At 30.8% G+C, this 27,477-nt stretch overlaps 1 protein-coding gene across 3 annotated transcripts in view; it reads right to left on the reverse strand.

Moving 5' to 3' along the window:
- Positions 1 to 1,054: 1,054 nt before the first annotated feature.
- Positions 1,055 to 27,477, reverse strand: part of LOC130897990 (synaptic vesicle glycoprotein 2C-like) — a 72,147-nt gene continuing 45,724 nt past the window's right edge. The window contains exons 1-11 of one of the 3 annotated variants that reach the window (XM_057806999.1): positions 23,851 to 24,173; positions 23,715 to 23,771; positions 15,366 to 15,527; positions 12,381 to 12,543; positions 11,266 to 11,387; positions 9,025 to 9,263; positions 8,752 to 8,957; positions 7,544 to 7,812; positions 7,260 to 7,419; positions 4,572 to 4,699; positions 1,055 to 1,648 (exon numbers count right to left, since the gene is read on the reverse strand). In XM_057806999.1, the coding sequence (XP_057662982.1) occupies positions 1,593 to 1,648; positions 4,572 to 4,699; positions 7,260 to 7,419; positions 7,544 to 7,812; positions 8,752 to 8,957; positions 9,025 to 9,263; positions 11,266 to 11,387; positions 12,381 to 12,543; positions 15,366 to 15,527; positions 23,715 to 23,771; positions 23,851 to 23,854 (1,566 nt within the window). In that variant the 5' untranslated portion in view covers positions 23,855 to 24,173 and the 3' untranslated portion in view covers positions 1,055 to 1,592. Of the gene's footprint in view, positions 1,649 to 4,571; positions 4,700 to 7,259; positions 7,420 to 7,543; positions 7,813 to 8,751; positions 8,958 to 9,024; positions 9,264 to 11,265; positions 11,388 to 12,380; positions 12,544 to 15,365; positions 15,528 to 23,714; positions 23,772 to 23,850; positions 24,174 to 27,477 lie in introns of those variants that run through there. The other 2 variants (XM_057806998.1, XM_057807000.1) reach the window with 2 other exon arrangements.

Consider the following 27,477-nt stretch of genomic DNA (forward strand, 5'->3'; position numbering starts at 1 on the left):
TCAAAAACACAGAAACAAATTTTCACTGGAAGAACTCATAATTAGAAGATTAAGATGAATGGAAAGGGTAGACTGACCTATGTTGACAAGGCAATCTATGAAACAATCTGTCAAAAGAAAAACATATATCTTCAACCAATGACTCAATATTTAAAATGAGATTCAAATTAAAAAACATATTTGTCATAGTTGAGCTGTTTCAGTACATTTGAATCCAGTAGTTTAAATATGTCCTAGGTATAATCATTTTTATTTGAACTAAGTGAAACAACACTAATTTTGAAATATAAGCTTGGAAAAAATCACAGCAGCATAAATGTTCGAATTGCTGCTGTAAATAATGAAATGAGAATCCTAGTCGTAGAATGGAAGCATGGAATTTCAAGACGACAAGAAAATTTCAATTTCAAACTTTTGAAAGAAAATAGGTAGCTATGGAATAGTATTTAAGACAAGATAGAGGGCTCAGCGTATAAAACGTGTACGTTTCTTACTACTATTGAAATAAGAATATGTGTTATACGGACAGGCGAAACTAGATAAAAGTATGGTTCTAGCTTGTATTAATTATAATATAATAGTGTTATTTTATAAATAAAAATTTTTTTGTTGATTAAAAAATATATCATTCTCTTTTTTATCATTCAATAATTTTTTTTAATCGTTGATGCCTCAAAAAGCGAAATAATACTTGCTTTAGGTGATAAAATAACAAGGACTTATTAAAGGCAGCTTCTTCATAGATGTGAAACAACATTGATAATGCAAAACGATTAGGTAAATCAAAAAGATGTGACAAAATGTATACACCTGCAGAAGTAAGAGTAAATATCCTAATTCTCAAATATTTCAAAATGAATCCATCAATTTTAAAATAAGATGGCGTTGTTCCACACTTTTATAGTATGGTAAGCTGGATAAGAGGACAATGCTCAGTAAAATATGGTATCTTAAAACGTAGGTTTACGTCAATGAACCTGATAATGATACCATTCTAAAATAACGTATTTTTGCAGAATGTAGGTACAGCTATATTCGCTGATATTTCAAAAATCATAACAAAAATTTCAAAAAAGTATATTTCAGAATCAGAAAGATACATTTCGACCAGTTTGTACAATATATTCCTCAAATTATAATTAATATTGAAAAATTTCATTCAAATTCAATTTATTATAAATAAACACAAACAAGATTAGTATCAAAGAGTATTTTTTTTCAATACCTTCGAAAAAAATTCGCTTGTCATCGTGTTCATTACAAACTATTCAGTTTCTACATTTCATTAGTTAAAGTATAATCGATACATAGAAGAGATTGTATATGAAAAGACTAGAAAATAGATAATTTAAAAGCTTTATTGTAGAGTTATTAGAAAATCTCCATCAATTTTTGCCAAGAAGCCGCAATTTAAGATCCAATCTTAAGATCCTGTTTCATTTTAAATTTTTCAAATGTTTCAAATTCATATCGAGATTTGTATCCATTTACTATTTCAGTTTTCACTTTATTCTGGATCACTTTCAATCCTTTGTAAGCAATTTTTTGATCACATCTTCACAAATCGTCACACACATAATTTGTTCTAATTTCTAGTCTAGAGATCCTTTTCCTGTACTAGGTAACATTAAACATAGAAGTCCACTGACTGAAAAATATAAAAGATCATTTTTATTTGTTTTCCAGAAAATAAAATTGGAAGTGCATAGTGTCTCAATTTTCAGAGTCTCGTCTTCGAAACTCCAGTCGATACTATACGTATATGATACTTCTAATATTTTTCATGAAAATATGGCGCCCATTACATAATTATTAGATATATAGGCAGATTTTTATGTTATATACGCCTCTCTAAAATACATGAATGTAGGAACTTCAATAAATTACACTGGTAAACACTGTTTTTGTCACACGAATATTGTAATGATTTTTCTTACTTTTGATGTACCGTTATTCAAAAAAAATTATTATTAGATTCAATTACATCCAGTTTTTTTGTTACAGCTATATATTCTTTTCTTACCTTAATTATATACATATAACTTAATTTAGGCGACTGTATTACGATATGCCTCGAAAGTGTTCTAATAACCTGGAGAGTTTTTTTATGTGTGTGGCGAATTAGACTGTGAGACTATTAGGTTGTGCTTAACAAGAATCTAGATATTTGTCTTTTGATATACCAATGATTTGGACGGATCGAGAAGATCATGTAAGTAATTGTTATTCAAACAAAACTGCCTGTACGAAAGTCTCTTAATCAATAAGAAAGTCGGGATTCTGTTTCTAGACCGGAATTTATTCTTAAACTCCCCAATATGGTAATTCAAGAGAATGAGCAAGTTATGAACCATCAATTTAAAAAAAAACGCATTTAATGACACAAAATGATTTGTACGGTTTAGTACATGATTTAAATTTGTCTAAAAAATAAGCTGAGCTTTTGGGGTCTAGACTAAACGACTGGAATTCACTTTCTACTGGTACGGATATTACACTACAACGGCCGAAAGTTAAATTTTCGGCCCTGCTCGTTATGATGAGCAGGATCGAGATTTTAACTTTTGGCCCGTGTAGTGTAAACGATTTTACTTCGTAGCTGGTCGAAAGTACGTTATTAATTTCCCTTTTTATAACATTAATAACTATTTATTAAGGTTAGAGGTAGCAATACTAATGACAATTTGTCACAGCAACATAATAAATAGTCCCTAACTACGAGTGTGATTACGCATGAGAAATTTTCTCCTCCTGCTGTTATGGGTGTTATGCGTATACTTTCTACAGGGAGTAAATGTTGAACTTTCGTCCCTGCTACTAGGGACGAAAGAACGTACTTTCGACCGAGGTATGAAGAACATTTCCTATTACCGCCATCGTGACGATAAAATGAGACCTTACTTTTCTAAAGCAGATGATTTAGTCTATTGTAATAACATTCCTTTACTGATGAATGTGTTGAATTTTGAATATGATCCAAGTCACTGGCGATTGTTCATTTACTCCTCAAAAGCTAGTTTGAAAGCAATGGTGTTATTCAACGTAAAAAAATGTTCTTCAGTGACGGCTTCTCATGGTTCTGATATGAAAGAGACTTACGCGAACATGAGGTTCCTTCTTGAAAAAACTACCGTGAACACGTTTGGAAAATTTATGGAGATTTTGAAGTCACTAAATTTCTCCCCCGAGAATTTGACGGCTGTGAGTGACGAACAAGGCAAAACATTTCATCAGGACATATCCTCAATAGAAAACCGTTATTAAGGGAAAAAAGTTCAGGAATGTTATCAGATTATTGTTGGAGACTTGAAAGGACCTACCAGAAGTATTTATTTTACATTAAGGAATATTTTATCTAATTGAAAATGATTTTTGTACTATTATGAAGATTCTTGAGGTCACAAATAAACCTTGTGTGTCAATTTTTTTATATTATATTATTGTTTGGTGGCCATAGTACCCTCATAATTTGATATAAGTATGCGTGTGACAAAAAAAGTTCAAATTTTTGTTGAGCAGTTTTATTCTATGCATCGATGGAGCAATGATACAGATAAATAACAATGGTGAATAATTCCTACTTTCAAATTAGCTAAGCTTAGAAATGAGTGAAACTCATTTGATTTTGTACTTTCAGACCAAAACCAGCTCGAGTTTCGCAAGACTAAGACCGAGGAGTGCAAGTTAAGACCTTGAATCAGTACTGTAAAACTCAAGATCTAGCATGCATGACTATGCGGTGTTTTATATTTTTCATGTGTTGTGCCAATTAAATGAATATTGACCTAGTAAGGTGGACATTACAAAGTAGTCATAATATATTTTGATATGAAATCGAAAGAAAGATAAAAATAGTCACGTTAAGAACAACCATTGAAAAACTATATGAAAACGATAAATTGTTGAATTAATAATATAAACACAATATTGATCTTCATGATCATCTTTAGGAAGATTTCCAGACTTTCAAAATTTGTAACATGCCAGTTTCTTAGGTTACCTAAGAAGGTCATTCAAATTATGAAATAATTTTTATTAAGCAAGCTATGGATTGAGAAGCAAATTTTTCTGGTTGATAAGATTCATTCGAACTAATATAACTGATTAATTGCATTATTATTGCATTAATTGATTAATTTAAAAAAGCTGGAAAGCTGATAGAATAATTTCATTTAGATACTGGAATTGCATAGACAAAAAGTGACTAATGCACCATAATAATCAATTATTAGGAGAATAGGAGAATTATTTGACGAAAAACGTAAAGGGCCGTTACATATTTCAGAAATAATAATTATTATGATTTTTTTTCCAATTTTCAAATTTTGAAACCTGCGAGACTAGGTTTGATAAGAAAGAAAACAAGACAATTAAAATTTGATCTCTTTAATCTCATACCAACCAGATTCTAATTTCATAAAATTTATTGATGCTAATGTGATGATAATGGAATCATAAAATTTCTTAATGATATTTAACTAATTTCAGTAATTGTGGTTGATGCTAATGTATTTTAGGGACGATTATTGTTTGCATAAGTTAAGAACGAATCACAAATACTAATTGCTTACCTAACAGCATCGATGCAAATAATACGATAGGCACAACACAATTTAAGTCAATGAGGAATCCAAAAATTAGATTTCCTATTAATGCTCCACCTCGTCCAAACGTGAGCGATAAAGCTGCCGCCATGACCCTACAACAATGAAACATTATCATAAATAGTCGCTAGCCAACAAAATTGTAGAATGAGTTAAATGGCTAGATTTCTAGATGTTTCATAAAATTATTTGAATTTTAAATCCTTTTTGCATCAAGTATCAAAGAAAATATATTCGTTAGATTATAATATCATTCTTATTTTACAAGTAGTGAATATAAGAAATTCACTTCAAATATTGACCAAAGGAAAGTTTCTGGACTGTTTATTTTTGTATTCATTATATTGCACTGCAAGTCACTTAGTCGGTAACGATAAATAAAATCACGAAATTGCGTCACTGGTTTATTATAGATAATTGGACTGCGCTAAAATTGAAAAAAAAATCCATAATATCTTTGTTATTGTATACACTAAGTTCAAAAAAGTTTAGAGGTTATATTCAGTATTTACCACTATAAACTAGATATCAAATACTCGAGAGATATAGAAATTAACTGAGCACAATTAATTTGCTAGCTTGTATTAAGTGACTACAGTGTTAATAATTCCTATAATCTCGCTTGTTAATTCATAATTAGATACAAAAAACAAGAGTTAACGATAATAGTTTCATCAGATATACATATATATTAATATTTATAGTGGAAAAGAGCAAATATCGTATAGAAACAACTTTTTAGTACAGTAAAAGCTCTTTATTCGCGGGGTATATACCAAAAATATACCGCGAATACAGAAACCGTGAATACGGAATGGTAATTTGTATGGGATTATGTTCGTTCCTAGGTGACAAAATAAATAAATACATACATAAAAAACAAATATATAGAAAAATCAATTTTATTTAAGTTTTTGAACATTTTGATCAATTATCTTTAGGATTAGGCAATGGTTTGTAGAATTTTGTAATTTTCTCTTGCTTGGCAGTTTTTAAAAGCTCCTTCAATTCAGACTGATACGGAGCAGTCGCATTAGTAATTTGCCTCTTAAAAATAAGGCTTCTTTCCATAGACGGATTAATGATCATAAAGAAATCGCAAAGCTCATTTGCCATTCTTAAGCCTTCACTAAGATTTTTCAAATTAAATGTCACGTTTCCAGTGCTTGTTGAAGCCTCTTCTTCAATGGGCTGTGAAATGAACATTTTCTCCAAGTCGATTTCAGTCAAATCCTCTTCTTGCGAATCAAGCAATACCTGAATATCACTTGATTCTATCTGCTCGAACCCATCTCGTCCTATTCCATTCGCGATATCAGCTATGTTTGGAGTCATAGTTTGAACTTGCACAGATTCTTCATCTTCCAGCATGACTTCAATGTGTGTGGCTTCAGTTCTTCCAATGATTCTTTTATGTTTACGATGCATTTTGCAATGTCAAATTTCTTCCAGCATTCCATAACATTCATATCAGGATTACATTCCATATTATCCAATTTGATTCTGATGTAATAGAGCTTAAGGGGTATTATTCCTTGGTCCATAGGTTGAAGCAAATCCGTCGTGTTGGATGACCTGGTGCATTTTCCAAAAGTAGAAGTGCTTTAAAGTCTAAATTCTGTTTTTTTTTTTTTAAAAAGTTTCCCCTTCAGAAACAAAACAATTCCGAAACCAGTTACAAAAAATAGCGCTTGTAACCCTTGCTTTCTTATTAGCACGCCAAAACACTGGCAGGTTGTCTTTGTTTTGATTTTTTGAGGCCGAGGATTAAACGATCTGTAAAGCTTCAGTGGCTTAATGACACAATCTCCAGATGCATTCGAACATAGCAGTAGTGTAACTCTATCGTTTGCTGCCTTAAATCCAGGAGCAGACTTTTCGCATTTAGAAATGAATGTTTTGTTTGGCATTCTCTTCCAAAACAGTGCAGTTTCGTCTGCATTAAATACTTGCTCAGGTTTGTATCCTCTATCAGCTACTAGGTTTGCAAATTGTTCTGGATATCGCTCTGCTGCAGCAAAGCGACTTTTACCATAGAATAGAACAGCAATATTTAAAATATGTATGTAAGTACTTCATCATTGAATAAGGTTGCTTTCATTCTGTTTATTTACATTCTAAAAAACACCGATTGCGGCGAAGGCGGTTTATGTCAAAATCGTCTGCAATATCATTTAACAACATACTTCAGGCAAAGTTTTTATAAGATCTATTTGTCTATTACAATCTCATTATTATAGACAAGTTAAAAAAGGATTTGTTTAAGTAGCAATATTTTATATAATTCAATAGCAAATCGACCTCGTACTTTTTTATATCGATTTTTAAAGTTTAATTATCAGCCCTTTTCTTGTTAATTTGCTAAACAGGGTGAAAAATTAAATTCATATGCTTATCAAAAATTCTAGGTTTCACTAGGAACATCATTTTTCACTTAACAACTCACTATCTACTTTTGTCATTAACAAATACAAATGTTTGAAGATTATAGAATGAGTTTCATTTCTTGTATTTCTAGCAGGCTATAGCGGTTGTACTTTTGTTGTACTATACTATCGCCCAATCACTTATAGCAGATGAATTTGATGTAAATCAAAAGACACAATCTGATAGTTTCAATGAGTCGCTTTGATTTGTTAAAGAATGTTGTCTTACCTTAAATTTGTTGGAAATAAGTCCACCATCACACAGTACACGGTACTGATTCCTAAACTAGTTAAAGCTTCAAATATACAGGAAAGCACCAAATTAGACATTGCTGAGTTAACAAAATAAAGACCTATTGTTACACCTCCAGCCACTATTAAGCTGAAAACTGTAAAGAAAAGTTCGATTAAACTTATTCACTCTTTAGTGTTCCTTATAATTAGTTTTGCCTGATAACAAAAACATTAGTCCATAAATGGAAGTTTTATTTGAAATAATGACTAACTTCTTACCCAAGAAAAATTTAGCTCCAAGTCGATGCACACACAAAGGCAGCCAAAAGCTTGTGGGAATACAGGCTAGGCCGATAATCAAAGTGTGTAAGAATACGGAATCGGCTATTGGTTCTCCACAAAATTCATTTTCAATTGTTAGAGAAGTATTTGTCTTTATCACTACTGAGGATACTTCACATACTGAGGCAGCTTCATTTGGATGTAAACTTTCAAATTCTTCAAATCTGTAGAAAAGTTCTGGGAACCAGATAATCAAAGTATAATAACTAGAAAAAAAAGTATCACTTGTATTCGAAATAAAACTTGAAAACATATTGGTAAAGTTAAATACTAATATCACTTGAGTTCTTATTTAAAAATGCATCAGTTATATAATAATAATAATTTTGAAAGAGTATCTTTAAGAAAAGAATATTCAAACTTGTAACTCAAAATTTGTTTCTTAGAATCAAAGAGTTAATAAATTGATGTACTCAATTGCTAATTTGATACAAACGACTTTATAAAGAAATTTATAAATAATATTCAAAAGTAGGTTCCACATTTATTAAATTAATGTTCTCCAAATTTTGCTAGTCACAAATTTAACATAATATCAGACAAAATTATGAAACTGTTAATCTGATGTGAACATTGTGGTCGAAATCAATTGAACCATTTTCCAACTTTGCCTTAATGAGTTGCACTTTTTAATGATAAACATAACTGCAAGGTTAAGAGGAGAACTTCACAAAAACATAATAAAGAAAACAAATAACCAATGACGGTCCAAAATTTTGGCAGAAATTGTGTAATCATACCGCGGCATAATAAAAATAATCTCTTAGATATATTATTCACACAAAAACTGTAAAATCACAAAACACTGATAAAAAAGTTTGTTTAAAAATAAATGGAATGAGCAAACTAGAAAGACAAAGTAAGGCACATTTAGATGGGCTTTCTGTGTGTTTTACCAAACAACTGTTCCACTTAAAAAGACGGGAAAGAGCTTGATCAGCTTATCAAAAGACATCGACCTTGATCATTTTGAGTAGGACAGGACGGGCCTATCACAAGACTTATGTGCTTAATGGTCCTTGGCCACCTACAATTCTACTATGCCTTATTATACGAGATTCAATTTGGAATATGAGTATATCGTCACTAATAGTATTTTATCAATTCTGCAGAATAAGTACTAGAAAACTATTAATATTTCTCACCTCGTTGTTAAACCGAATTGAATAAGACATGTTATAACCGTATATCGAAGATGAGGAGGCTTGCATAGAGCTTTAGTTTGTTCCCATATCTCTCCTAATAAAAGTTTTAACTCCTTAGGTTTCCTTATCCTCAAGCTACGAATACTTCTTGTGGATTGTTGAGAAATTACACTCATCGTACGTACTTTTTCTCTCAAGCTCACCACCTAAAAAGAGATATCAGAAAAATATAGCTCTAATTATGAATTTCTTAACCGATTAAAATTCACTTACAGGAAAATTCGAACCGTCGTCACCTGTATTACTTGCATACATGTCTCGTAATACGTCAAGAGCTTCGTCTGCTTCTCCACATTCAAGAAGGAACTTGGGACTTTCCGGAAAAAAGAGAAGCCATAGTCCAATGAGAATACTTGGAATAGCGCATGCCGCTACAAAGAGATTCCAGCTTCTAAACCTAAATGTTTCAGTTATATATTCGAACTCCAATGGAATTATTATCCATGCTATACCTAAAATGATAGTTTGAAAATATCATATATCAATAATCACTTATACATAATTCATAACGAAAATTGAATATAGAAAGAATACTAAAAAATTGAAGAAATCACGATACAGTGATACTAAATTTTTCAAATACTTTTTTGATCATGAATTTGTGCTACTACCAAAGCAAAAAACTTAATTGACAAGTATTCACTCAGTTTTGATCCTACTCAAAACATAAGAGTGAAACAGTTATTTAAAAATTTGTATCAATGTCCTCTAATGTACTGCACTTGGCTAGAAATGCAGTTTTAGTATTGAAGCCATATTGAGCAATCCAAAAAAATATTTATTTTATAATGATAGTAATAATAATAATAATGAGAGTAATGGGGCTAAATTGTTTTCCTTTCGGTATATTTTTCATTTTCTAAAAGAAAAGTAGGTTAGTTCAATGGTGAATTTCGCGACAGCCAAAAACTCGAGACTCAGAAGAGAGTTTTGCCATAGGTCTATTTTCAGGTTTTTCCTTCCGCACGTTCAAGTTTATGAATTCGAATGTTACAATTATTCTTGAAACGAATTTTGATCGCAAAACGCTTATGCAAACAAAAAAACATTGATCATGTTCTTTATACTTGACTTTAATTTACGGGCATTAAGAGCTATGTCTTTCGGTTTCATATCTATAGACCCAGCTTTTATCTCAAGGCATTAGGCAATAAAGTTCGGATCTGTATGAAGATTCAATTCTATGTAAATTGGATGTTTTTATGTTGATTAGTGGAAATTTTAAGAAAAATTTATCACTAGTAGTGAATCAACTGTTACGAGGTTTTCTTTTCTTCATGAAGCTTGCGAATAGTCAATTATATAGCTGTTTGACGAAACAGATTTCTACACTTTATGATAGTTTTAATTACATCTCAAAAATATTACATTATCACCTTAGACATATTTCAAGATATTAACGACACTCCAGTAGCATGATACCCCTATCCAATTTTATGAGAACAATACCGCACTCATCCCTTTCACCTCTCGACTATCTCTCAATAATCATCAATCGCCGAATGAAATTATACAATTTCCACCTGTGGCTTTGGGGAGAACGCCTCAAAATCTAAAGAGAGGTTGTTCACTTGGGAATTCGATTTAATCACAGCCTCAATGTAGTGCTGATCTGAACACTATTTCACACAAAGTACGAAAACGAGTCAAACTCATAAAAATAATTCGACATTTTGGAAGAATGAACCAATCTACCCTACTTCAACCTACTACGTACAAAACAAAATGCAGTCAATAATCGAATATAGTACTATGGAATCTGGCAACGCTACATCTAAAGGCACCCTCCACATCCCTTGGAATAATAGACGTCGAAGCTCTATCTTCTTCTTTGGCTACTAGCAACAGTTTATCATTAGTTTGCTGGAAATCTCCTTGCCTTCATCGATAATTCCTCTATAGCTATAAAGTAAAATGCATTTATCATACTCCATTTGTCTACTCGTCTACGATTTCTCTTGAAACTGATGAAATCGGTCATAATACAAATGCCTGCCTTCAGAGAAGAATGCTGTTGTACCTTATTCCGAATGTATTATATCTTCCCTAACAATACTTCGTTTTATCTACCCATTTTTTCATTCCATTCTTAATTTCACCCCCGACAGACAGCAAGCACACACAAGCATGCGAATAAAATCATTCCCATCCCCGAAACGAAAGTATATCTTACATTAAATAGTCATTATCTAACAACAATAAATCCACAAATTTTCTATATTTTCACTTCAACATTTCGTGAGTTCATTTGGGGCTTAAAGTAATTATTCGGACTGGATTACTATTAACAAATATTATCCTTATTTGGGCAAACAGATATTGAAGTCATCAAGTATTTTTAATTTTATGAATAATTATTTGTTATTCCACAAATGAAAAATATAATTAGAGCTGAGCTCCAGTTGCCATGAAGAACTGTTATTTACCCAAAATCAAAGATATTTATGTACTTACCTGGCAAAGCAATAACTCCCAAGGTCCAAAACAATTCCAACCAACATAAAATTGTTTCTCGATATTTGTTCGGCTGAAACTCTCCCAAATAAGGGAAACATATTCCCATAGCTCCAGTTATTCTATAATAAAAATCATATGCTCCGTAAAGAATTAGTTTTAAGATGATATTATGTGACTACTGCTTACTATATCAAAATATTTCATCATGTAATTGATTTGGAACGATTTAGCTTTACTATACTCAGAATCTTTTTCTTTATTAATTATAATAGTTATTATACTAGAAACGCACAAAATACCATAAAGGTTCTGTGAAGTTTATAAAAATTGTAAAAATATAAGATCCTTTGAATCTATTTGTTGGAAGAGATGAACAACAATGATTTTCTGACATTTGAGAGATCTTATCTTGAAATGTTAATTGTTTAGAAATGATATTCATAACGATAGAATAGATTGTTTTGATTTTGATGAAATACTCATACTAGAAAAGCACTTTTAGGCTCTCTACTATGAACTTTCTTAATTTTCGATAAATATATATTTTTGAGGATGAAAACAATCAATTGAACCAGCTTATACTAGAATTTTCATGAAGGCTACTACTTTTGATTGCACTGATCTCATAATAATTAGAAAAAGCAGATGTTATCAGTAGCACTAAATCTAAACAAAATGCGAGTAATTGATAAATTAGGATACGAATTGCTCTTTTATCCTCTTATTGCTCTCTTATCCACTTTATCTTTCGCGATTTAGCACCAAGTAAATAATTCTAGTTTTCAAATCTTAAAAAATTGATCAGCGAAAAGAGATTTTATTCAGATTATGGAATAGTCACACAAGCAACTACCTATTGTGTTGATTATGATAAATATTTTTTTTGGAAAGAAACAAAATGAGAAAGATTGGTCAACTTGTCGTAGAAAATTATTATTTGAAAAAATCTCTTGTTTCAGATGAAAACCCATTAGAAGTAAAATTAAACTATGAAAGAACAGTAATTGAATATGTCTACTTATTTCATTACAGACATATACGAGTATGTGTGTTTGTAAAAACAAATTTAATGATATAATAACTTTTAATGTTAACCAAAAAATGATTCTTACGCAAATCCGTTAAAAAATCTGAATAACATAAACAGCCAGTACACTTGTGAAATACTGGACAGCAATCCGCATATACCATCCATCAGAAGAGCACCAATCAATACGGTTTTTCTGCCTTTCGTGTCAGCCAGGCATCCCCAAAAATATGAGCCAATTACCATTCCTGGAAATAAAATATGAAGGTACTACGCTGAAATTTCAATATAACGTTGCAGAAATAAAACTGAATAATTCGTTTACTGATCCGTGCGCATTGGAATTAAACATATTGACGAAAAGAGCATTAGATAGTGGATAATTGTTACTTATTGCGAACTATATCATCAACAATATTAAAAGGTACCATAAATGGAAACTGATAAAAATTCGAGGATATGATGTAGCCATATAGTTCAATGAATTCAAGAGAAGACAACCTACACCAATATAAAGTGATGAAGAATTGAAAAATTTTTATTAGACAATGTAGAGTAAATTATCCACACTAATACAAAGTTTCCTATTACTCATCGAAAATAAAATTTTCAATACTTTTCAAAAAATTTTTACCTCGATAAACAACTCAACGCCAGTTGAATAATCCACCTACCTTCCGATTCACACTGTTGCAGTATTCATCTGGGATATACTTTTTATGACGTTATAGTCTCGGAGGTCTAGATAGTGGCATCACTCTTTAAATTTACTATTAAAAAACAATGGAATAAACACCAAAGAAAGAATACAATTTTGGTTAAATATGTAAGTTTTTTCAGTATTATTTTTCAGAAACAACATCAATTCAACATCTATTATTAAACTTGAACTGCCTGATGTCTTTTTGACCTAAATTCTAGAAGGCATTTATTTAAACACAATAAAGTAAACGGCTATAAAGCGTTTTGCCAACATTTTGATTTTTCCGCGTATAACCTATATTAAAATTACAATTAATGATAGGAGAGCGCAAAGTTCATTGATATGTGAAATACGTTTATTTTCACAATCGTTTGAACAATTGATATCAACCTATCAAAGCAGTATAGTTGATAAAAAGTATTATAAAATTATATTCCATCAATTCCTCTTTTCGTTTGTTAAATGCAGCTACAGCAAAATATATGGCTAGGTAGGGCGGTTGGGTTGGTTTCTTAATAACACTTCATAATATATTAACTGATATTTAGTGTCGCATCCTGTAGCAAATACCTTTGTGATTGAATTTAGTAAAACAGAGACACAAAACATTTTGTTGATAAGTTTCCCCATAGCCTAGAATATTATTGTTGAAATGTTTTCATGGTTTGTGAAATTATCAATAAATTTCTACAATTTCACAATCATGTGAATTTTTTTAGTAATAAATTCGCCAAGAATTTTTGGAAACACCAATCCAATTCAGAATGCTTCAATATTAAAAACATTCAGCCTTGAATGTTATTAAAGAACCGCTATATTTATGTTTGATAATATTAAAATATTAAGAAGCTTAATACTACTAAAAAAATTATTTGACAACAAATATATTGTATTACTTCACAATCAGTTGTCGTAAACTATGTCAAAAGTTTAAACTTGTTCCATTATAATTTTAGTGAAACTTTGTATCCATATATCTCTATATTTTTCAAGTCTTTATCATTGTCTAATGAGAGCATTAATATAAGTTTCATTTCCGAAAAAGCTTTGCAGATGGCACTTACCTTGATTGCCAGGAAATTCCTTGCAATCATCACAATCGATTTTAATTGCCTGGCAAAAATGAGGAGAAATTAAAGGTGTAATTAAATAAATGATTTCAGCTAAATCTCTTTACCGAATTAACCGTAATTTTTATAAATAGCAATCTATGTATAACAAATACCAACAATGGTCAAGTTTCACGAAATTTTATGGAAAATAAAAAGTAAACAATTATAGAAAATTCCATAGTTTATAGAAAAAAGATTAGTGATTGAAAATAGATGGAAAATGAATATTCTATAAATCCCGAAGGAAATTATCAGACATTTTCCCACTTCAATTTGAAATTTTTTTAATATCTTTATATCCTCTACTAACTTCTAAACACAACAATAATTTAATAGTTCAAATAAATTCGTGATAATATTGTATAATCTTCTTTCTATCTTCTCTATATTTTTATTTTTGCGTAGTTTATTATTTGGTATTTTTTAAATAATTTTTTTGAGAAATGCATTAAAACAAATTCTCTTCAGTTTCCATTACTTTGCGGAAACGAACGAATTGAATCGAAAAGATTTCTATCTGGTGATAATTTAAAATATAAAATATACAATATATACAAAATATACAATTTTTATGTGTTGTAGCATAAGCTCCTTTTCACCTAGATCTACTCATTCAAACACAAGATATTCCAGTCTATTTTATTCAATTTTTATTCAGCTCTTCAGATGTTAGGCTACGGCTACAAAAAAACATTAGTTTTTTTGAATTTAAACTTATTACATATGTATTTCATCCTGTTATTAATCAATATATTATTCTAATTTTTTTATCATTTTCAACAATTTATATTAATTTGCAGGATCCTGTTAGGGAAAAGTTTTATTTTTAATGAGGTGAATTCTTCATTATTCCTCCTGATTTAACACAATTTTCTTGAATTGTAACCTCTAAAGTGCTAAAGTGGATTAATAATTTTTCTATATTAATCTTCAGCTGGGAAGTTCGAGGTTACAAATAGCAGAAAGTTAAAATATGGCATTTAATTAGTTACAAAATATAACTATTTGCCAGTTTTTGAGTACCTTAATTCAATAGTAATAATAGAAAAATAACAGAGGCAATGACTATACAATAACTTGAAGGGCTTAGTACTCTATATGGCTTGAAGACAGAAAACTGAGTTGCAAACCTAAGTGCATTATTCTTTTGGAATGGAATATATTTTTCTAACTATTTGAACTATAGCTTGTTGTATATTGCGATAGTAAGCATACAAATAGGTCGAGGCAAAGCTATTGTCAATTCAGAACTTACCAAGCATAGGGGCAGCAGTAAGCCACCCTTTGTCTGATGATGACATCTGAAAGTCGCATGTTGCTGAAGGTAGAACAAAAGATATTATTGTTATACCGACAGCGGTGTTCAGATATATAAGTCCGCATATTGTCAATAAAGAGTAGTGAAATTTCCCAAAACCTGAAACAATAGAAATAATAATGATAATAACATTAATGAACAAATAAACCAACTAAATAGAAAAATCGCTTTGATACGAGGATGGTCCCAAAAGTATCTAGAAACATAGTACTTGCTTGAAAAATACTAAAGTTTGGAGACACCACGTTGTTTACTATTTGTTTGGCAGCCATGAATAGTGAATGTTTTCAGTTAATTTGTAATCATGGAAAAAATTGGGTATCATTTTGTGATGCAATACTTTTATTGAAAGGCCTCAGCTCAACCAATATAAAGCTGAACTAGGTCCTAAATAAATGAGGTGACGACTCCAGAAAATAAAATTCACAAATAGATGTACTGGATGATCGTTGACAGAAAACTTAACTGAATATTTGGATATCAGAAAGCTGTGCGGAAGATGAGTGTCGTATTTGCTCACAATAAAACAAAAGCAGCGTCTTGAAGTGTTTCCATCGAGTGATTGATCAAGTTAAATTTTAAGGCCGTTCCAAGACCATGGATGAAGCATAAGTCCATTACTACACACCACAAACTAAAGAATAATCAAAACTATGGACTGAAAGGGGAGAACCGGCTCCAAAGTAGGCTATGACCGCTATGATCTGTAGGCAAGGTATTGGCGCCGGTTTTTTAAGACGCGCATGGGGTAATTTCCATTGACTGATAAAAAATCTTAAAAAAGGAAAAACTATCAACAGTGAGAAATATGCAAATTTTTTCCAACGTTTGTGCGAAGAAATCATGCAAATACGGCCGCATTTGGCTAAGACGAAAGTATTGTTTCATGAAGACAATGCTCTAGCTCACACGTTATTGCTTTATCCAAAATTAATGAATTAAAATTTGAATTGATACCTCATGCACCCTATTCTCCAGATTTAGTCCCCTCGGAATCTTTCCTGATCCCAAACCTCAAAAAATGGCTCAGTGGTCAAAGATTTTCCAACAATGAAGAAGTGATGTAGGCAGTTAATGACTATTTTGAGGAGCTTGACGATTCCTTTTATGAAAAGGGAATTGGACATGGGAAAAGTGTATGGAGCTCAAAGAAGATTACGTTGAAAAATAAATATATTTATTCAATATATTTTTTTCCAAAATTTTTATGTTTTCTTTGTTCCACAAGATACTTCTGAGATCATTCTCGTATTGAACATGCGACAATCAATACATCTATAGGTTGAAGTAAATAATGAAAAATAGACATATTTTTCGAGTGATTCCTGCATTTGTCACTCTGGCATAAAATTAGCATCATTCTCTATCGCCCCTTTTATACATCACTTATTAACTATATCCATGTATGTATAAATAAAAAAAACCATTACATCGTCAACAATTCAGGTATTATTATAAAGGGCATTTATTTACCCTTTTATTAAAACAAAATTGATTCAAGGAAAACTGTGTTACGTACATTAGGTAATAAATTATCGATTATCTTTTTTTGCATTACTTGCATTACTAATACTTATCATGCTAACTTATTCAAAAAAAGAAGTTTCATTTGTCTAAACACTACATATACTACGCGATTCATATACTTTCTATATGTGTCAAATTAAGAAGAAACCACCTGGGCTGAAGTAGAACTATTTTTGTTTCACGGTGCGGTCATTGGTAAACTGAGATAAGGGATTTCAACTCTTGAATACTCACATTTTTCAGTTATAACCATTTCTATGTAGTTAAAAATTTTAAAATACTAGACTATTGCGATACTTTTGATTTTGAATTGTTATAAATGACACCTTTTTGAATAAAATGGAATGAGATTTTTTCATAACCTTTGACAATTTCACTTTTCTGAATCTATAGAGAAAAAATTGAATATAGTATGAATAAATGGATTCAGGAGCTGAGAGAGGCAAATACTTCCCTGGGAAAATATAACTACAAAAGATATGCTGAATATATTAACCTATGTAAGAAAATACTAACAGGAGTCCATCGCCTCAGTAGACACCTGTAGACGATGGACTTTGCAAATAATTGGTGTTCAGATTTTGTTCACAGAGGACGAAAACTTTATTCACATTCTCCCGAAGTGCGAATTACTACTCCAGAGCACTACAATTGGGAGCGTATGAAATAGAAGATGAAAATCTCTGACAGCTACAGCCATCCCACATTCTTGACTTTCTAAAAGGATTGGGATGAACAGATCAGCTCTAAACACTAGATTCCCAGTATCTCAGCAAGATAGCAAGAAAGGAGGACACAATAGATCCTTTGGGTCGCAGTCTATATGATACTCCAATATCTACATACATACATACATACAACAAATGGATTAGATTATAATTGACTACATTAAAATAAAAATTTTTCGAGTTTTTGATAAATTCGTTTCAAAATTTTTTCTCTAAAATTGGAATAACCAATTCAAACTATTAAGAAGTCATAGAAGTCGCTGTCAGTATTCTAAAGATACACATTTTGAAGAAGCTATCTCTGGTCCGGAAAATCTGGGAAAACTGTCGGGGTGGACTGGTTTTTTTGGCATTCTCTATTTTCACAAACTATACAATTCGTATAATTTTTATTTTTGACTACTAGCAGAATAGTTGCAGTTGATAATGTTGTTAATAACATTATCAAAAATATTTCATTTACATATTACATAAATTGACTTTTAATCACTTTGTGCAAGGTAGCTTACTCCAGTTTTGACCATAAAAAGATTCAAAAATTTCAATTGTTAATGTCAACATGATAATCAACTTCCTTATCGTGTTATGTAAAGGTGAGAGACATACATAATATTCTCTTGACCTGAAAACTAGCATGCCAAAAATCAATGGTAATATTGGCATTTATTACATACATCATTTGTAATATGATAGACATTAGTAATCGATTAAACTAATTTAATTTTGTTTACAGTTAGAGTTTTGAAAATCGGGAAGGTTTGTCATATTCAGTTATTAATACTGCATTATATTATCAATAACAGACAGAGTTTTATCATTCAAAACAAAAAAATGAATTAAAATGATTTCAGATATTTTAATAGATGTTTATGATGGAGAACAGTGTTAATCAAATAACTGGAAGATGGGAGCGGTTTGGCGGCAATCACTTTTCAGATTTTCCCTATTATGATTCTATTGTTGACTTAGCCATATTTCTGACGCCACCTGTCAAATTTTTAGATAAATTTGACATATAGATATTAAGCGCATACAAATAAAAATATTCTCGTTATTGAGTAAATTTGGAGAAAAAAGAATTTTTCGGTGTAGATTAAACATTATTTTTCGCGTTAAATATTTACAATTAAAAATGTTGTAATCTTAATACCTGAAGTGTAGAGAAATTTAGTTGGTTAGACTACAACTTATCACATAATGTGGGCACCTTGTACCTTTAGACACGGAGTCTACGGAGGGTAGAAAGGATATCTCTATGTGTTGTGACTATTAATCCATCTACAATAAATACTCTCTAGTGATTATCATATTTAATTATATTCTCCTTGCGAATGAATGAAGATGTTACGATTCCTATCCTCTACTGTTTTATCGTTATCGTCAACTGATACCAAATTTGTTTCGACGTTGATTCAGGTGCTGCATTCAATTAACGGTTTCGACTAAAATTCTTCTCCGGTACTTCCCGGTGAAAGGGCGAAGTCGGTCTTTGTCGCACACTAACCCTCTCTGTTTATCGTTTGCGCATCCCAGAGGCAAAGCTATGTTGGTCGATCTGTACTATTGTGATAACCAATAAAAGTTTGTTATATTCGACAAAAAGATCACTGAAGTGTTTTGATACTTGATAATATCCCGATTAAACAATTTTTTCTCAAATTACACTTTGGAAGTATTTGTAACCAAATGATAACTACAAACATGTACCTACTATAATTCGCAATATTGTACACTCTTTTTTATGAACAAGGACATCCCAAAATAGACGGTGGTTGTCTACAAAATTAACTCCGATTATAGAAACAAATTTCCCGATAAACGGAATCAGGAAAGGCGATACGCAATAAAAATAAAATTTTATGTACTCAGGATGTTGTTGTGTGGTAAGTTTTTATTAGAATTGAGTACATAATGAGAATTATCAATATTTATATTCATGATCAAGTTGATAAAACGTATTCCAATGAAACTATAGAAACGGCCAAAATAGTCATATACGGGTATGAAAGTGAGTTAAAAAATTTAATAATGATATGCGAAGCAATTTATTGCAGATGAGAATAATTGCGGATGTCTCTTAAGAAAGTTGCTGGTTTGATACAATAACAGTTATTTATTAGTTATCAAAGTGAAATATTTGACGACATATTTCATGAAATTTCATTTATTTGAAAGGTATAATTTGAAATTACGGCTCGTCATGTTTACTCCGCGGTTGCTGCCATTTCTTAACAAATATTTCTTGTCCAATTTGAGAAAATCCCGCTATAAAAAATTTATAGCTATTGCTAATAGCTCAGAACTGCCTGGACGGAAGTTTATATAGTCTTCCTTGAAGATCACTTAGTCAGGCAAAATTTCACGTCCTTTTATCAAAAAAAATTGGACCTTTGTGAAGTTGTGCCCCGATCTAATAAAGCTGCTTTCTCAACTTATTTTGTGTAAAAAACAAGCACAATTTACTCAATATAGATGTCGTTTTGAATCCTCGAACAAACCCATACACCACACGACTTGGTTCATTCTAGCGGCGACACTTTTACTTATGAGAATGACCTTCACCTGTAAACAAGACATGACGTTGTTGGATGTAAATTTCCTGGTTTACACTCTTGCTATTATTGCATTTTGTATGGGTGCATAAAGATTCGGATCCTCGAGAAAACATTGGCTTACACTCTCCATGTTTTTTACCGTTTCCTTTTATACAGGGATTTTGATTTTTTTTCTGTAAGCGACGAAAATCTCTCACGAATACATAACTTTCTCTATAGAGAAATAATATATATCTACTGAACTTACACGCATCCAGGTTGGATCCTTTCACCCAGTTAGCTAAACAATAGCCAACTTTCTGTTTAAACATTGATAGAACAATTATAAAATGGAATCCTAATCGAAGCCTGAATAGATTTCACAAGGTCATTGTTATAATATCACAATTAAATTTCACAAGAAAAGGTTTTGGTATAAAAAATCAGTAACCAATATTGTAAATGCTTGAATAAAAACTTATGCAATATGTAGTTACGAGTAGAATATTGATATAATCCAGATGTTATCTCTTGGTGTAATTTTCGAAATCTTTTTTAATTGGGTTTGAAAATGTAATATGTACAAGAAAAAGGAAGAAATGCCGCTACCAGTACTGGAAAAAATGGTTCCGTCTGCTGTTAGTTGAAATAAGAAGGATCTTGTCAATTAATCAATATATGTTGAATTGTATTCGGGGAAAAATATATGAAGAGTATATTTAACCATTTTTATTCATTATTAATTCTATATGATGATTATTACTTGAAGAAAAACACGAATGAGTTGGCCCCTCCCAACTGTACTAGTTTTATAAACAAAAAATAGCCGTTTACAAAACAATTTTCGGAAGCTGAATGGTACTCAAAATAGTTAGAAATACGTTTCAACTCTATTTAAATAGATCTTATTCATATGAATAGGACCATTTTACTCAACCGTTTTATTTAGGAGGTCAAAACATTCACAAAAGAACAATTATATAGAGCTACTATAGCCCAGTACTATAACTCTTTTCTAGCTTTTTTGATGTTCTCAGAAGCTACTACTCAGTAATTATATTGAATCAGTGAAGAATTTTATTTTACCTCTTTTTACTCATCATTTGAGAGTCGGTTAAAAACTGTGTAAGGTGCATGCTAGGTTAATAATATAACATGTGCATCATGGCGTATGAAATTTTATTGATCGTGAAACGCTAAAGATCATTCTTTCACCAAGATTTACCAACAAAATCAACTATAAAACCAAAAAGACGACCCTTCATTGATTGTAGGCAAATTCTTATCTATATTCATATAATTCTTTCAAAAAACAAAATTAAAATTCTAATACTGTTGATACTTTTTATCAGCATCAATTACAAATTTCTTGAAAATGTATTAGTTGTCAACATGTAAAAAAACATAATAGTGAAAACAATATGAAAATCAACCAAAATTGTTACTTGTATCATCGTTCAGAATTACTTTACAGTGCAAGAATGTGGCTTTGTGTAAGTTTTGTTCTATACTTCCAAATAACCCTCAGACAATGTAAAAAAATATGACTACGTGTAAGTTTCCTACCTCTAAATAACCGTTAGACAATGTGAACTATCTATTAACAGCTCTCTATGCTATTTTTGGTAATTTTCTTGGTTGGTAGGCAGACTCAAATAACACTATCACTAACTTATTTTTGAGATACGGTCGTTATCTTATATTCCCATTGAATCTTTTGACGATTATAAGAGTGTTGTATAGGGAATATAAAATTTCTTATAGATGTCTTAAACAGAAAGCTACTTCTGTGTATAAACGATGCGAACAACGGTATTTGTAGACCTATTAAATGACTTTTTACTTGTAGCTCCTAAAAACAACAATTAAGCTGTTTAAGAAAGCTTGAGAATCAGGTGGAACAGCTTATTGTACCAACAGGTACAATAAGCTAATAGGTACTTCTAATTGCCTTTAAAAATCAATGTTTCTCCCACAGCAGTTACGTGTTAGTTAAAGTAACTACTTTAATTTGTTAGAAAAAGAAAAGGGGTTGCTACTAAGCAGTAGGAGTACTATAGATAAAGAAATGCTACATAGAAGTTTGGGAAAGCGGAAAAAATTAAAACTTGTAGCTAGTGTAGTGGTGAAAAAAAAAACAACCGATACGAAACAAAACCCCAGAGCATGATATTCAAAAAACACTTTATTTTCCATGATTTTGACATAAAAATATTGCTCGTTGTTTTTATATCTATATTAATTGTAATTAGATTTAAAGACAATTTAAATTTATTGTAGAAAAAACCGAATACATCTATATCTATAATTGAAAAATGAGCATATAATGTTCGAGACTTTCTTGGAGTACGGGTTTAACGACTCAAATCAGCTATTTTTAAAAATTTCTTAGGCGTATATTACTATTGTTAAGATATTTTTCCAATAAAGTATTCAAAACTGACAAATGTTCTTATCTTATTATTGTAATAGTATAGTAATAGTATACTTTTATCTGTGTTGATGATAGTAATATATGCTTGAATAGTACATTATGTTAGTAAGAGTAGAAAGTTACTATTATTCTTGAGCCCAGATTCTTGAACTGCGAGGCGTTAGCCGAGGCTGTGCAAACGGAGTGAAACATATAATGGGTGTTCTGATCCGAGTGACATATATTATGTTTTCTTCAAGCGTAAAAATAATACATTGAAATTCTCCTTCTTGAGACATTTTTACATTACACTTTTCAAAACTGACAAACATCACATTAAATGACAGTTTCTGCCTTCTTGGTTACAACGCCTATAATAACACGTTGCTATCGTTTCTCATTATTTTGTTACTAGTACAATTATAAGCATTTCTTATTTTACAATTTAAAGAAATAGTATATTATATTATAAGGATTAAAAGTGCATATATTTTTTACGAGCAATATTTGCAGTTGCGAGGCGGAGCGCAGCGCAGTCGAATGAATGCAAAATTGCGAAGCAACGAGCAAATTTTTGTACGGTAAGGGAATTGATGGCCTGATCATACGCCTGGAGAAAAAAAAAATTTTTTACCTTAGTACCACACTTCACACATGAAAATAGCTTTCATATTTCGCACTCAGTCCTCTTTTGTTCTTATTGTGTAAAAAACAGTATAATTTCATTTCAAAACTTTTTATTTATAAACTCTATAATAATTTTGTAAATATATGACAACAAATTCAATTCAATAATTTTTTTTTCCAATTTCTATAGCCATTATAGAAAAACTAAAAACATAATTGACTAGTAATATTTTCGTTCCCAATTATCACGAATCAGTTCTGTCATACGAGAAATCATCATACCTAATCAAATTTCAAATAACCTATTTTCACGACACTTAAAGTCTTAACTTAATTTTTAATCCTGATCACATTGAAACTCATAATATTAGATATAAATATGATAATAATATATAATATAAAGTTCATTTCAAATATAGTTGTTTTTGAGGTTAGGGCAAAATGAAAACAAACTTACCAGTATGCTCTAAAGCTCTTTCAAAATCCTCTCCTTGTCCTTCAATGAAATCTAACCCTAAAACAAAAAAATACCAAGTTTATCGATCATTAATTTAAAAACTGAAAAACTGAAATTTTAATAAACAAAACACTACCCATATTTCTTCTGTAAACAGATGATACTCGTTAAACGAAAGTAAAAGTTTTTAATCACGACAACTAATGAAATCGTTTAGCACTTGTCTGCGGTCACACTCGGTATACTCGATCCACCTGCGATACCTGCCACTATCATATTGCTATCTTGCCTTCAAAAAGGATTTTTTTATTGGACAATATTGATACATATTATATTATGCTTTTGGTGGAAATCAAGTGACTGATGTAATCGTTTTCCATTGTTCATGCGAACGTTAAGGAGAAAGGTTTTTAAGATAGAATTGAGGTCTTTAGCTTACCATTAACATTAGCAGACTCCGTATGTGTGAGGATTGAACTCCAGAAAATGATTTATATTGTCGAAATGGTGTATTTTTAGACAAATCGATAGGAAATGTAATTGCTTAATTGGCAGAGACGGACTTAGGAGGATTATTGTAGAATTACTTGAAAGTATATATATATATATATATATATATATATATATATATATATATATATATATGTATATGTATAATCAAAATCATTTCAATGATAATCACTGATGAATAATATCTTTTTGTTTCAGCTTTTATATAAAATATATATTATTAAACTACTCAACAGAGTTATATATATATATATATATATATATATATATATATATATATATATATATATATATATATATAACAATATTATAAAATGTATAGTGTGTAATGTAATGTGCAATGTATAATTCTATATTTCTGAGGGCTTAATAATTCAGGAATTAATATGATTTCAAAAACAAAGGAATAGTTAATGAGTGATAATTTAAGTTTGATATCGATTTTTCTCAACTAAGCTGAATATAGACAGAAATTCTAAAATTTTCAAAATAATTAGTGAGGTGTATTGAAGAATTTCGTTACTAGATAACTTGTGGTTACATTTATATTTCCTTGTGCTGAAAACAAAAAATGCCTGTACAGATTTCTTGATTATGTCCTGTAATTAAATTAAACAACAATTAACAATACATTAGAGATTATAAATTGAATATTTTATAATAATTTATTCCATCTCAAAAGTCAGCTTTTCACTTCGTGTATTAGTGCAAAGTCTTATTGTGACTTTAACAGCACTCTGGAAAGTGTTTTGTCTTATGAAATGATTTGTGAGTGGGTTTCTTCGTTTGAAAATCACCATGTAATGACTCTGTTTGCCGTTAAAACATTTGAATATCTTCAAACGTAATACAAGCCGATTTTTCCGACGATAAGTAAGCTTACATTACACATTACATACACTATTACACTCCAGAAACAATGTGAAGAACATGCTCTCGAAAAAATAAAAATGCTTTTTCGCCTATGAGATTTTGGCAGGGTTGTCAACACCTGGCGACAGAAATTCGGGACACGCAGCATTTATCAAGTCCTTATCTTATTTAAAGGCACACAATCAGTTCAACTCATCTCTAAATTTAAAGTTAGATGAAGGGATACTCCTTACGTAGGGTCACAATGGTTTTTAGTGCGTCCAAATTTGCTTCTTTGACACTACCGACAATCTGACTAAATTTCTTCTGAACTTCTTAATCAAAATTAAACACTTGCTTAATTTAGAAAAAAATGGTTTCACAATAGGCCTCCAGGGTGGGCTACTGAGAAGAACGCCATTTCGATTTATTAGCAAAACATCAATTCTCCTGTTACATTTTTACTGCTGACACAAGACAAGCAAATGGAAAATGGGACTGTCCCGGGAGAAACGGATCGGTTGACAACTATGAACTCTGGCCTCAGTGCTTCCAAATTCTAGGGTTATGATGTTTATTTGATATTTTGAAAAAGAAAACGATAACTGGACAATATTATGTTGTTTGATCCTGAAGAAAAGCCATTTGTAGCCTGAAGTAGCCGTTTGATCTGGCTTCTATGATATTTTCCAATATCATAGAAGGAAAACTGAAAAACTTAATATTTGTTGGTTGACAGATACGTAAAGTTACACAAGATCCTCAGTTTGAAAGTTTTGAACAGATAAGAATAAATATATCATTGAGTATTTATTGTCTGCACCGACATTTGACTTTTTCCCAAACGACTATAAAAAGAAGACCAAAGTTTGTTATTTTCAATTATTTAGTTTTTATTAACACTGAGTTAATCAAGTTCAACAAATAATGAAGTATTTCTCAAAATCAGACAGGATAAAACATTTTTTATTTAATTACTTAGTTTTTATTCATATTGAGTTAAATAAGTTCAACAAGTAATAAAGTGTTTCTTAATCAGACGTGACAAAACATTTTTTTACTTCTTTTTAGTGTATATTATCTTAATAAACAAATAACTTTCAGCGAAGGTATAGAAACTAGTCTAGGTTCAAAATATTTGCCAGATATATGAAATTTAACTCATAAAACAGAAATTCGTTATGAATCCTGATATGAGTTTAATGAAGCCTTTTAGAAATGTGTTGTGATAGGTCTTGTTCCTAATTAATTAAAACCAAGAGACAGGCCTGCATAAAAGCAATTAATTAAATAAATGTACACGTGAAGTAGTTTTTTTCAAATTAAACTGAAAAGGTTGTATGTGATAAACAACGATGTTGTTTTATTGGGATCGATGTACACATGTATTGTTTATAGACTTGCACCCTCTCATAATTTATCACTTATATTATAACTAATGAAATAAGTTCATTGGAAAAATAAATTTTTTCTGTCAAATGTAGACGTCAAAAAAGAATGTTACGTAAAACTAAATATTTACGGAAACATTTGTGTTCCGTACGATTTTTTATTGTCAGGAAGCACAGTTATTTTGATTTATTTTTCTTACAGGGTTTCGAACTTATTGAAAAACCTATGTAACAAGTTCACATTCATTCCATTACTTTCTTGAAGAAAATTATATAATGGAAAAGTACTTCTATATCAAAACGTGTGAGATCTAGAAAATAAACTACTATATTAATATGTGATGTGAGATCGATATTGTATGTGAATAAAGTACGCCTTAGCGTATATTAATTCATCTTTCAAAAACAAGCTTTGAAGTTTCCCAGTCCGATGCATAATCGATTACAGAGTAAACGCCTATTGCACATTAACTAACTATGTTCTCAAAAGGCTTTCGCCTACCGAAAAGTGAACACTCAGTTAATGTCAATCCCAATGCAAATTGTGTCCCAACAACACCGTTTATGTCAATATAGACATAACCGCAATAGCGAAGCATCTAAATGACATACAAGCTCAATATGTGATTCGCAATATTTAATAAAACAATGGCCTTCCAAAACATTTGACTCACTCCTGGTTTATTACTAGATAAATCCTTTCTTCAAAGCCAAAGAGGAAACTTCCACATTCGGTTACAAGCGACGGTCTTTGAAGAACTCTATTACTCTACTCTAATTTCCTAGCCTCAGATGAAACACATTTCGAGAGCCTATCTCTTCACTTGTTGCCATTACATCGTTCCTACGATTTGCCTGTAACCTGGGGAACTCATCAACCAGTCAAAAAGCTCGCGACAGGGACAGCTATACCCGCCCTTACATACAGCACCTGCACCTGCACAGTAGACTTAAAATCTCATTGGTTCACCGGTCCATTTTGTTTTATCATATTTTATTCTTCCCAAATT

This window comes from Diorhabda carinulata, chromosome 9, assembly GCF_026250575.1.
Source record: "Diorhabda carinulata isolate Delta chromosome 9, icDioCari1.1, whole genome shotgun sequence".
Classification (NCBI taxonomy): Eukaryota; Metazoa; Arthropoda; class Insecta; order Coleoptera; family Chrysomelidae; genus Diorhabda; species Diorhabda carinulata.